The sequence below is a fragment of the Amphibalanus amphitrite genome, unplaced genomic scaffold (genome assembly GCF_019059575.1).
Source record: "Amphibalanus amphitrite isolate SeventyFive unplaced genomic scaffold, NRLGWU_Aamphi_draft 001222F_arrow, whole genome shotgun sequence".
Lineage (NCBI taxonomy): Eukaryota > Metazoa > Arthropoda > Thecostraca > Balanomorpha > Balanidae > Amphibalanus > Amphibalanus amphitrite.
Genome location: NW_024882716.1, coordinates 90,453 through 104,066, shown reverse-complemented (window position 1 = coordinate 104,066; position 13,614 = coordinate 90,453). Strand labels below are relative to the sequence as shown.

At 53.2% G+C, this 13,614-nt stretch overlaps 1 protein-coding gene across 1 annotated transcript in view; it reads right to left on the bottom strand.

Annotated features, from left to right (window-relative positions):
- The window catches only part of LOC122371253 (homeobox protein EMX1-like), a 52,119-nt gene that overhangs the window by 18,223 nt on the left and 20,282 nt on the right, over positions 1–13,614 (bottom strand). Inside the window, exon 2 of the mRNA XM_043347428.1 lies at positions 3,405–3,577. Coding sequence (XP_043203363.1) covers positions 3,405–3,577 — 173 coding nt within the window. The remainder of the gene's footprint in view (positions 1–3,404; positions 3,578–13,614) is intronic.

Below are 13,614 nucleotides of genomic sequence, written 5' to 3'. Positions count from 1 at the left end.
TTTCAGGTCAGGTCAAAGATGACGTCACAGGAGCAAAAAGGATGTCAAAATTGCGGCACTACATATATATGAAGTTTTTTCTCGAATAACTTTCAAGTTATCCCAGCTAGGAACAAACTAATAGCACCATCGTGATCCTCTCGTCGATCCGCATCGAAAGATATGTATGTTGACCTCGAAAGGTCGAAAGGTCAAAAGTTGACCTTAGGTCACGTGACCTAAGGTCAACTTTTGACCTTTCGACCTTTCGAGGTCAACATACATATCTTTCGATGCGGATCGACGAGAGGATCACGATGGTGCTATTAGTTTGTTCCTAGCTGGGATAACTTGAAAGTTATTCGAGAAAAAACTTCATATATATGTAGTGCCGCAATTTTGACATCCTTTTTGCTCCTGTGACGTCATCTTTGACCTGACCTGAAAATGACCTCAGTAAAAATTATAGACCTTATCCGTGTGTACCCTGCACCGTTTACCGCTTGTCACTATCTTGCTTTATTCTCGAGATCTCGCTGTCGCTCCCACTCGTCACGTGACCTAAGGTCAACTTTTGACCTTTCGACCTTTCGAGGTCAACATACATATGTTTCGATGCGGATCGACGAGAGGATCACGATGGTGCTATTGGTTTGTTCCTAGCTGGGATACCTTGAAAGTTATTCGAGAAAAACTTCATATATATGTTGTGCCGCAATTTTGACTTCCTTTTTGCTCCTGTGACGTCATCTTTGACCTGACCTGAAAATGACCTCAGTAAAAATTATAGACCTTATCCGTGTGTACCCTGCACCGTTTACCGCTTGTCGCTATCTTGCTTTATTCTCGAGATCTCGCTGTCGCTCCCGCTCGTAATAATGGACAGGTCATAAAAATGACCTGACCTGAGGTCAACGCAGGGCGATATCCACTTTTTTTATTTTCGCATATGAATGACAATTGATAAGGCTTTAATCGTCATCAGACAAAATTGCAATTTTCAGTGGGGAAAATATCAAGGTCACTCTTCGAAAAATAGGTCAAAAGGTCACGTGATCAAAATTTTCAAAAATTGAAAATCCGAGATGGCCAAAATGTTTGTTGGCTGATTGTGAGTTGAACCATATAAAGTTTTTATCGTAGAAAACCAATAGTTTTTGAGTTATAGGCCGCCAAACATAGGGCTGCAGCGCGACCTCCAGGAATTGCCCGAGGCTATATCTCGGAAACCGTTGTTCGAAGAAAAAAATCCTTGTCACAGCTGGCTTCCCCGCCCATCACAACCCATTAGACCAATTTTAAGCAAAAAATAAAATATGAGGGTGCAGGGCACTTGTCGATTTGTCGTGGAACGCCCCGGCTGACGTTTCAATAAGCCCAGCGACGCCATCTTGCCTGCCGACCGGCAGCAGCGCCGGTGGCGAGCAGCGACGCCCGGTGGCGAGGAGTGCCGCACTCTGGGGAGTGGCGCACTGTTACGGGGAGTGACGCGCTGCGTGATGAGCACTCGCAATGAAGACACACATTCCAAAATAAGGAGCCTGGAGCGGAGATGTTTCACTAACATGTGAGCCCTGCCAAACGGCGCTGCCCTAATTTTGACAGGAAGTCTGCGTGTGAACGGATGATAATATGTGCGTGATACCTAGATTTAGGTTTTGAGAGAGCACCAGCTCGGCATTCGTTCAAAATAGCCCGTGCCATGGTTGGGGAGAGCGACCTTAGCCGCCTTTTTCAGATATCACCGTAAAACCGGTTTCGCCACAGCTGGCACCGGCTGGGATTGAGTCCTCACACAGTGACGTCATTCGTGTCCAGTCGGCGGTGATGACGTCACCGGTGTGATGACGTCAGTCGGCGGCCGACCGAGGAGGGTTGGGGTAAGGCGGACTGAGAACGACCGGCGCTCGCGGCGAGCCGACCGGCCGAGGAACAAACCAGCGAGCATACCTCCTTAATTGTACAGATTGTCACAAAAAGACAGAGTCGAGCGCGACTGGCATGTTAGACATGGAATGTTAAACGACATGGTCGGCAGGCCGACAAAAACCCGGCGCTGATTCAGATCCTTGATTACATATATTCTATGTCCAATCGATCCATGTTCCGCGCCCTTTGTCGCTGTCGTAAACGTCAGCTGGTTGAGGAGTCAATGCATCATCGTACTATACACCTCTCGGGGACTGGGCCGTCCGGACGGGTCGTCCGTCCCTCGGTCCCCGTGACAGCGTCGGCAGACACGGCCGTCCGGCGTCGCCGAAAAACGGGACAGAGCGGCGGCTTGGCGGATACGGTAAAGACGGCACGGCACGGCACGGCACGGCGCGACAGCATGGCTCGTATTGACGTAGTGACGTATACTATTTAGAGTGACTGAAGGTCGTAGCTGGTAATATATGACGTCACTGACGTCTGGTTTCACTCTGGTCCAAATATGACGTCACATTTGCGTGCCGCAGAGCTGAGCGTGACTCATTTGCCCATCCCGTCACGACCGAAAATACTTCATGACTGTCTAGCCGCTTTGTTAGCCGAATCAGCTACCATCTATTCAGTTATTTGCGTTGAATGTTAATGCACTACGTGATATGCCGCGATTAAAACATATCCAGCATTTTCTTCCGTGAATTATTTCCTGACGGCAGTTTTCGAATCCCACACGATATAAGAGAAGCCGACAGTTTCATGCGACTACACGACAACTCTATTTGCTCAGCGTGTCTGTGCCGCCGTGCACCTGACGACGCTTTGCGGTCCCGCACCGCACCAGACCAGACCGACCATTTTCCGGGCGGCAAAAAATGGCCGCAAACGTTGTGACGTCAGCGCTGGCTGCATTTCCGGGGAAAATCGTGTTTGCGGCGGGCAGTGGCAGCGAGCTGTCTCCGCCAACAGCGGGCAATCGGAGCTGCAGCTGCCTATTCACAGGTCACGGAAACAACCCCCGCAGTGGATAGGTACTCACTTGGCAACAGGGAAGGGGTCAAGGGAACAATGGCCGATGGGCGATTAACATATTCACTCCTGATAACAGGGAACTTGTATCAGAGGAAGGATGGATGATCTATTTCTGGTGACAGGGAATCGGGAGAGGAGAAGTTGACATGTTCGAAACCCTACTTCGTAACAGGCGACAGCCGACAGCCAACAAGACGCGGTAAGAGCAGGCAATGGAATGGATTGGATGCGCTCTTTGTGACATCGTCAAAGCCGGAGCCAACAGGACATCGAAGCGATACGAAGGACATGTGTGCTTTTCAATCACATGTTTTTTTTTAGTGCGTCACCTGGACCACAAAAAATGTGTTTTTAAAAAGTCTCCCGTATTGGAGAATGTCATCCACCCGTACCATTGATTAAGTAAGCCCGAGAAAAATCAGCAATCCATCTGATTGATTGTCACTTCGTTCCGACCATGGACATACCTGTGTCTCTGAAAGACTCAGCGTCTGCGCCAGCTGCTTGCGCTCCTGCCCCACCACGTAGTGGTTTTTCTCGAAGGCGTGCTCCAGCTTCAACAGCTGTGTTGGTGAGAACGCTGTTCTGATCCGCTTGGGTTTCCGAAACGGTTGGAACAGAAACTCGGGGAGATGTGGACCTGAGAACAGAAGAGGAAGGCCCGTCAGACACTGCAGAGAACAGAAACACTCCGAGGACCAATGTCAGAACACGCCGAGAAACGTGAACTTATCAGAATCCGAAGGGAGAATGAGGTTTGTCAGAACCTGTGGGTGACAAATTTAAGCAGGACGCTTTCGAAGTCCGAACCTTTATCAGGTTTTAGGGTATCCCAAAGAGGGCCTCGGCAGAGAGTACTGAGGAATGTTCGGGGCGTGACAGCGGAGTCGTGATGGAGAGGACGCACCCTTATGCTATGCCCAATTTACGAGTCCTCGCATAAAACACAAATATCACGATGTTCCGCACGAGTCCGCAGCAAGTTCCGCGCAAGCTGCTGTATATACAGATGGAGGCGGTCGCTAAGGTCAGCAGAGGCGTGAGGAGACCCCAGCCAGCTGTTGCAGGCAGGCGAGGGGAAGGGGTGAGAGGGGAGGGGCACGGATCGACAAGGCGGATGCCGATCACGTGTCCACGCGGCCGCCGAACAGCGCGTGCTGATCGGCTTAGTCTGAATGGGGTCATGATGGCATCTCTATCGGCTGAAGTCAGCATCACTCAGGGCTCAAACACCTCTGCGCGGCCCTAATCCTGAGTGATCGTCGCCAACACGTGTTCTTCTGGCTGCCCGGCGTGGGCTTCTGTGTCGTTCTCGGACCGCCGCGGGCTAGGTCAGGCTCGTCCCTCGGTGTCAGTGTCCGACTGACAGACACGGCTCTGAGCGGCCGATGGAAAAACGTCTGTCAGCTCGGCAGTACTGCGATAGGTTGAGCCTAGTGATGCTGCCGTTGTGTTTGACAGTTCATCCGTCGAATGCCTCTCTTGACATTTCGCTACAGCAGACCCGCCCACACTTGGCCTCAAAGACCCGTCTTGGCTGCTGAGAGCTGAATTACACAGCCATGGTAGATGATCAAGCTACAGCAGAAACTACGTCGTCATCGCATACTCACGATAAGACCCGGGCAGAACCACGGCGAAACCACGCTCAGAACCACGCCTTCTGGTTATAATCCCACCTGCCGGCCATACTGGTTCTGTCGGGTTCGCGCTGGCCGCGCCGCGAGGCGTGTCGGTCGCCTCTAAGCGCGTCCGGCTGGCAATGACTGGGCCTGTTAGCCGTCAATAATTACCGGGTACTGCGCAGTGTAATATATAACGACCCTAAATCAGTTAAGTAATTGCCAATTTATGAACATTTACATTGTATTTACATTTAATGTGCTTTTTAGCATGACTGTAACAAGTGAGTTTGCACTGGTAATCTGCACCATGTCGGCAGAGCAGCACACTGCTAATGATAGTGCCGGGGGACCGGTGTATAATGGCGGCTGGGCGGCAGCGCCGGTCGTCCCAGCCCCTCTGGTGCGCCCGGCCGCAGTCCACACCGCCCGTCCGGCACGCCGTACCGCTCCACCGGCCGGTCAGCTCTCTAATGAAGACGTTATGGAGGTAATCTATGCAGATTCGGGGCGGGGCGCGGTGATAGCTCGGTGGCAGCCGGTGGAGGATCGCTCATCTGTTCCTCCCTCTTATCCCACTCCATCATCTCCAAGGTCTGTGGGCTGGCCGGCCGGAGAGGGCTCAGCGCTCCCTTCTGGGCTGGCCCGCTGCCGGGCGGCTCTTGTTACCGGCTGTCGGCGCTCTCTCCTATTAGACATGCAACATGCGGGCCGCTGAGCCTAACGACCGCTAATCGAATCGGCTGGTGAATCGAGAGGAAATATCGGCCCCAGGGAAACGTGCGAGGGTGACCGGGGAGGAGAGAGGGGGCGAACGTCAGAGGAGAGAGGTCGGGAGTGGAGGGAACTAGTGCATGGATACCACTGAACGGAGGCGATGGGGCAGAATCGGAAAGGCCGGCCGCATCGGCTGCGCGGCAACCGTCGAGCCTACGCGCCGGTTGGATAAGCGAAGTCTCGGCATTGCAAGGCATCACGGACATCTCAATCCTGCAACTTATGAGCGCAGTGATTCTGGATGAGGTCGCTATTTTCTACCCTATTTACCAAGCGATCACAATTACGCCATAATTTATCATGAGATCATGTTTGATGCAACAAATAACCCGAAAAGGAATCGCCAAATAGCCTGATATTCCTTTGATCCCAATATTTGAACATTTACATGCTTTCCATTTTGTAAGTCAATCCTTGATGATGTTCACTAAGCCTGAACAATGGTTGACCTTTATCGCTGGCTCCGACTGCCCGCTGCCAGTCCATGATGGTCCCAATGGGTCTTACAGATGCACCGGTGATCCCCATTCCTCAATGGCTCCTCGCCCTTCGCCGGGCAGCGGCCCCCGCTGGCCCACAGGTCCCCGCCGGTCGCCACTGGCCCCACAGGTCCCCGCCGGCCCCCGCTGGCCCACGGGTCCACCACCTGTAATCAGGGCCGAGATCGGGTCTCTGCGACGTTTATGGAGCTGCGGTAACCCAACCGTCGCGGGCGGCAGATTGATGGCACGGTCTGGCCAGATGAGGCGGCGTTGGACACCGCGGATGCCACCGCGGCGCGCCTCCGCCCAGACGCCGGGCGAGCAGCGACCGAGAACGACACCCGTGGTGGACAGACTCTGGGAGAGCGACACCCACTGCAGAGAGATGCTGGGCGAGGAGCGACCGAGAGCGACACCCGCTGGACGGCCTCTGGGAGAGCAACATCCACTGCAGAGAGACGCTGGGTGAGTGACACCCACTGCAGAGAGACACTGTGTGAGTGACACCCACTGAAGAGACGCCAACTCCCCGAACTTTGCCTATAAGGACGGAGATAAGAGCGAGACGGCCTGGCCTAGGTGACAGACTAGCTGACTAGCTGAGACTTCCAGCCAAGCTGACAGACAATCTTCAGCTTTCGCCACAGCCATGCTGCCAAAATGCGAAAACCTCGTAAAGCCAGAGTTGTTAAAACTTGTCAACAACTATCAGGGCCTTTGATCTGTTGGATGGTCAGATCGGATGAAATGTCAGATAAAATGCATCAAAACCATCATGGAAGAGACCGAACCCCAGGCAGAGCCAAACGCAATTAAGCAGCTAGCCGAAGTTGCCTCGGCGTCCTGGCGGCACCCGTCGAGGTTTGTTGCCGAGTTGACGCGCCCAGCGCTCTTTGTGCAACGTTGGCCGGCGGCGGACGCGTCAGCTCATTACGGGTTGGCACAGCTCGGCACTTCGGCGGCCATCCGTCATCATTAGCGCTCCGTGGACTGTGCAGCGCCGGCGCACGGGCCGCCCAGTTCGACACGGCACCTCCGCGCCGAGAGCTGTCCGCCCGGCCCGCGGAGTGTGCTGCGGGTCTCTGACATCAGCCGTGGGCGGAGACTGATGTCCGGCCGCAGACAATCATCTCAATTAGAGCGGCCGTCGCGCTGACGGCCAAATGTCGGTCTTCCTGCCCCGGCCCGTCAAAGGGGTGTCGGCCCCGGGCGGTCGGGCGCCGCCCCGGACCGGAGGGCTGCGGCGGCGCGCGCCGAGCTGCTGTGGTCGCTGACGTCGCCGAGGTCGCGCCGGGTGCGCCAAAACATTGCGGCAGATCCCAAATCTGTGCAAACATGAGTAGAGTTTCACATCCATATTCGATGAAAATTTAAGTCCAGACAGATCAGACTTCAGACAATGTGCGAAAATGCTTACATACGTGCGCATTTCATCTATGCAGCCTCCTAATTAGCCAATTTGCCCCACTACCGCTCCCGATGCCCTCACTGTTGTTTTCCTCTCCCTCTTCCCCTCCCTCCCTCTGTCTTCTCTCCTGTGCCGGCCACCTGAGTTTGCATACGTCGGTGAGGCTGCTCAGCGCGCGCATCTGTCTCGTCCATGCTAATACGGCGATAAAGCGGCGCCAATTAATTGCTTGTCAGGCGGAGCGGTCGGGCCGCGGACCGACGCGGCTGCTAAGTTCGGCAGACCGGCCGGCCGGCAGACATCCATCCGAGGAGTAGCTCACGGAGGAAGGAGAAAGGTCGTGTGCTGGCCGCTCCGCGATAACACAACCCGAGGAGATTGTGGCGTGAGGGACTGCGCTGGCCTCCAGATGGGCGGCTATTAGCACTGCCCGCGGTGTAAGGATGCAACAAGGAGTAGGCAGGCTGCTGAAGGCTGCAAGAACAACAGAAGGATGCCACAGCGGGGAGGAGAGATGCAGAACAGCGGAGGACATAGTGGGACGTGAGATGTAGGTAACCATAGCCTGAGACGAGAACACACCTGACAGTGAAATACGAGAGATAACGGAGGTCCAGCATCTTGGTGGACAACTTGGTTGTATGAAAATGCAGTTAAAAGGTTGTGTTGGAATTTTGAAACGTACTGGCTCACAGAAAAAGAATTATGAAGGAAAGTGCCTGATATTATTAATGCATTGGTGGTTTTGAATTACCTATATCGGCTGTTGATGGCTTAGAAAGGTCAATGAGACGCTGTGAAATGTCAACACTGCTTAACAAGCATGTCATAATTGCATGCCGTCGAGCTCTTCAATATTCATGTCCAGCTGTGCATTTTTGTAGCGCCTATGTCAACCTGAACCAGTCAGAACAGCTAATCAGCCTGAAACCGATCTGACCTACCTAAATGTCATATATGTTACAGCGCTGGCCGATCTGACCTGCCTGAATGTCACTAGTTACAGCGCTGACCGATCTGACCTGCCTAAATGTCACTAGTTACAGCGCTGACCGATCCTATACCTGCCTACACGTCACTAGTTACAGCGTTGACCGATCTGACCTGCCTAAATGTCACTAGTTACAGCGTTTATCGGATCAGTGGAATGCCGGCGTGCGATGCCGATGTGATCGCCCGGATCGGTCCGGTCGGTCGCGGGATGTGTCCATCTCTGTCACCTGTCCTCGTCCTGACACGGACGGACGCCGAAAAACGCCTCCGCCGCGCCGAGACAAAACCGACGCACCGCCAGCCGCAGAGGTGATGCATCGCCGCTGGGAGCGAGCTTTTGTTCGCCGTCTGTACGCTGCCATGATCGGTGACGGTGAGATGAGGGAACTGATGGCCGGGACGCGGCGACCGACCGGTTCGTAGGACCGTCCGGCCAGCCGTCCGGCCGGCCGGCCGGCCGACCGTCTCGTAAATACATACAAAATAAATTATCATCCAGCTAAGCAAACATTTGTGTAGATCCAATCCCGGGACGACCGCAAAAACTAATGGTCGTTAGATTAACAGCGCGTCCCGCTGAGAGCGGCATGCGGGTAATAGAGCCGTCAGCCGAGACCGCAGCCGGCGACCGCCCGCTGAGAGCTGCGAGCCGCGGCCGGCGCGCCTGTCGACGGCAGCGGCGCACCTGCGGCGTCCGCGGCGCGCCTGGGAGCCGGCCGGCCCGGCCCCGCGCCGGACAGTGCTGCGGGGTGCGGCCGGCCCGGCCCCGCGCCCGGCCCGCCGGCAACGACCAACGTGTCGGCAGTTTGCGGCCGCGCGTTCAGACTTTGACTCTTACCGGGCGACTCGGCGAGTGATTCGGTCATCTTGAAAGGCCCTAATTGGGTGTAATACCCCCCGCCGGCAGCCGCTGGAAACAATTAGCCGGCCGACACAGAGTTGGCAGCTTCCTCCGCGCCGCGGTAATGGTGCCGGGCTCTATGTTTGATATGATCGTCGGAACAGGAGGTAATTTTTATGCGTGTCAGTCGGCGCGGGGCTGGGGGCGTCTCCCGGCCCCCGCGGCCGGCGCCGGACCTCAGTGTAAATAGGGGCCGTCATTAGTGGCCGTAATAACGGGTTTAATTGCGGCCGGAGCAGTGAGTGTGCCGACTGGACCCACGTCACACACGGCCAATTAGTGTCCTACTGCCGTGTGCCGATCAACCGTCTGCCGCCCGGCTACGGGGGTCGCAGTGTTGCGCCATGCACCCTGCACCCTGATATGGTTGGATCTTTTTCCGGCCCAGTCAGAGCTCGGGAGGGCACAACATGTAGGTCATAGCGTATCGTCACGTGACAGGCATACTGGTAACCCTAACGTCCCGTGGTGGGCATACCTCCGGTTCTATCGTCCTATGGCTGGAATACTTGCACCCGATCATCCCTTTGTGGACCTACCTCTGGTCCTATCATCCCTTGTCAGGCACCCCTGCAGCCCTATCGTTCGCTGGCTTTCTGCTGTTGGCCAGATGTGCACAGTCACGTGGTATCCTGACAGCCAACTCGTGTTAACGAACACAGCGAACGACGATGGAATGCATAATCAAAGGAGGCCTGTCTATTAGCATCGAACGGGGCTGAAGAGACGGGCACTTGGCGATCAGTGCACCCGGCCAAACCTCGTAACTTTTGATGATGTGCTTGAGCAAGTCTGCTAGAGCATACCGATCGAGACAGATGAATATTGAATATTGGAGGATGGGCTTCAATTGAAAAGTCGGCCATATTAGTTATTACACACCTCAGTATTCAGATGAATTCACTTTATGTATACGTATGTGTTAAGCATCGAGAAACAGATATCCTAGCACTCTGTTGATGGCATTGCTCTTTGCTGTTTATGACAGAACCTATCTAAAGAGCTTTACAAAACGAATTTTTTCTCGACTTTGTGAGTAGTGATGGCATCAAACAAGCTACACCATACATTTTTGATGACACATAAAAAGCAGCCCCAACCGATTTAAAGCAGAGCCAAAACTGTCTTTTTGGCCACCATTGCCGGGATCATAGCCGAAATCTCTGCGCGGCCCACGCTCCCGGATTGGACAGTGAGCACTGCCGCTGCAGCGCGAGCGGTGCCAAGTGCCCGCTGTGGTGGGAATGACACCGACTCCCACAGCTTTTTGTACCTGCTGTAGCTCCTGTCCCACAGAAAACCGTAGTGTAGGTCCGGTTTTCGTTCGCCGAAGGAAGACATCAAAGGGTACACCTACATGTGTAAAAGAAAAGGTGGAACGATTATGTGCTTGACCAGGTCAAACAGTTAAGTAAAAATACCTGATAAAAATAGGAAACTAGCAAAGTGCATGTATGGAAACACTGTTCATATCTCACATAAACATGTTTAACAACAAAACAGGGTGAAATTTGGCGTGAACATTAAGGAGAACATCCTGAAAATAGTATCAATGACTGGAATCAACAGTGAAAGACAGCACCTTGTTGTATGTCACATTCGTTTCTTACATTGTTATTGAAGTTTCGGTGAGCGGATGTCTTTGCCGGTACCTAAATAGCTCTTGTGCATGCAGAGGACAAGCATGTCACAATATGGCGTCGGATCGTCGCGGCGTCCCGGCGTCAGCAGCTACTGACTATCGACAGAGCGCCGGAGGGCGGCTCTGAGCTGCGGACCGGTGGCTGGCCCCGCGCGGCATACCGCGGCCCCTGATTTACGTCCCTCACAAACGGGACTCGTGTTGTTAATTACAGCTGTTCCGGCGGCTCAGCTGCGGCGTTTTTCTCCGATGCAAACGTGGCCAGTTAATGTATGGAAGGGGCGGGGCCGGTCCGCCGAATTTCAACACCATCCCTCGGACCGGCCGGCGTGCAGGGCCGTCCCCGGGTGACGCTAAATGTTTGAATAATGAGGCTGTTAATATCCGGCTGCTCATCGACCCTGGGGCGGAATACTCAGGTGTGCCTCCAACATACGAAAGCCATGGTGCTGTGAGTTCAGCAAAGCGCTGCACTGAAAACAATTCAACCCGCGGATTGCGAGTTGGCCCGGGTATCGCGGGTATTTTGAAGAAATTACCCGCTCTGCGCGAGTTTTTGCTGCCGGGTAGGCTGACTACCCGTTTAGCTTCCCGCGTTTCGCAGAGCATCCCGTTATCATCGTAGCTTTCACCCGCTTCACGGGTGTCAACGCCCGCTATACTCGGGTAAAACAGCAACCCGTCATGCGCGGATACATGAAACCTCCTCTGGCGGGGTCAATCACTCGTCCGCAGCGGGTTGTGGCCGCAGGCGTTACTCGCGCCCACGGAGTAAGCGCATCACGCAGGTTTTGCATCGTGTAATTCGCTGCGCCAAGGTAGGTGACATGCTATACGCAGGTTGCCTTGATCACGCATGTGTCATGGCAGATATCCCACTGATGCACGGCATTGTTTTTGAAATTAATACTTTTGACTTCGACGCTCAAACGAGTGTTGAAATGTGACGCGCCACAATAGTCGCTTTTCGGCTCGGCTGCGTGCTTGTGCAGGCCTTGTGCAGGGGTAGAGATGTGCAAGGCAATTGTAATCGTAACTGTAACAGCTGTGGTGCTGCGTTCTGTGAGTTAGGAGGGTACCTACTTAACGGGCTTGGGACATTTGAATCATTGTTTGGATGACGTCACGTCTTGGCCGGCAGAATATTTCGCTGGAACGCTCAGCAGAATATTCTGCAGTCCGCGAATCTGGCGCATTGTGGTGAAGTTTGCAGACCGTTCTTAGCACATTTTATTGGTAAAAATAAGCCTGGATAAATAAATCTTTCCCGATGCAAATGAAATATTTGTCCAAACTATTCCTTAATATTTAAAACACTATAGGCGGATTCATGTCAATTGTCTAAGATAAGCCTTTTTACCTGTATTGAGTCCGCCGTCAGTTCTTCATTTTAATCTGATATACACCGACATTTCAGTCGCTTTGCGTCAGGTCGCCTGTGGCGCAGTTGGTAGCGCATCGGTTTGTAATATCAAAGATATCGGGTTCGGATCCCGGCGATGGCGGCGTTTTCCTCCTTGAACGCCGCCACTGGAGGGTACTTTACCCTCCAGCTGATTTGGACACCCTACCAGCGGATATTTGTACTCGCAGAAAGCGAGTTCCCAACCCACGCAGCGCAGGTAATACGCCATGTGCGGATTGTGTACCCGCTGCGAACGGGTAGGTTGCCTTCTGTGTGTGGGTTGAGTCCCCATCCTATGCGGGTTAGGTACACAATATACTCGGGTTGACAGCCTGCGATATGCGGGTAAACGCACCCGCTGGTAGAGTGTCAAATTAGGTGGTGGGTAGGTGTACCCGCCAGCAGCGGGTTTTACTCGCTGTACGCGGGTTGAATTGTTTTCAGTGTGTGACTCCCAATGTTGAGTACTAACAGAGGCTCCAGTTCCACGCATCAGCCTGCTGTTCTGCATCTAAGGTGAATGTAAACAGCGCCTGTAGTCGCCACTGTCTCCTCTGTTATTCACACACATCCTTTGCATGCTCGAATGAACAATTCAAGTATGATTTATGGCCCAATTATCACTTCCTGTCTCTATTATTTCCTGCCACTACCGTCTTCTTTCTCTCATAGTAGCAATAAAGTGTTGTTTTTGACTGAGCTACTTCATTTTGTCACTCGCAATGGTCGTAGCTCCGAGACAATTACACATTTTACATCCCAATTTTAAGGCAGCAAATTACGTATTCAGATGAGCGCTGTGCTGCCATAAATATGACGCTGAAATGGCACAACGGAGCATAACAGCTTTGTAAATTGTCGTCTCGTTATTTATATTGTCGAGACAAAGGGCGGAATCTCAAAACTGGCCGAGTTGGCGGACTGTCTCGCCGGGACTGGAGGAAATGCTCAGCTCTCGCGAGGACCGGCACGCTCGCCCAGGACCTATTTGTCGTCCTCGTGTTTTCAGACGGTTGAGACTGTGCCGCGAGGCTAATGATAGCTGCCCTATGCTGAGTTCAGTCCATTTTCGGAGCTAACCCACCAGAGCGATCCGTGGCAACCGAAGAGGCCAGCCTGTGTATTACCACATGCCGAGATATCCCTTTAACATTAGCACGTGCATTTGGGAAATGGCTTCGGCCCGCCTCGGCTAATGTTGAAGGTATTTGGGAAACGATTCGGCCCTAGGGCTTTTTGATTTTCCCAGACAAAATTTTACTGAATATTCTGAGCGGAAGAACCAATTTCAAAGAAGATTTTTACGGATTGTGTGTTCACTAACAGCAACATCAAAAGTAAGTGACTGCGTGTTTGCATACTTTTGCTGTCAACGTAGGGTAGCCTGGGGCAAGACGCCCCAGATAATTTATTTTGCTACGTAACTTTTGTCCCACATGACCTGGAA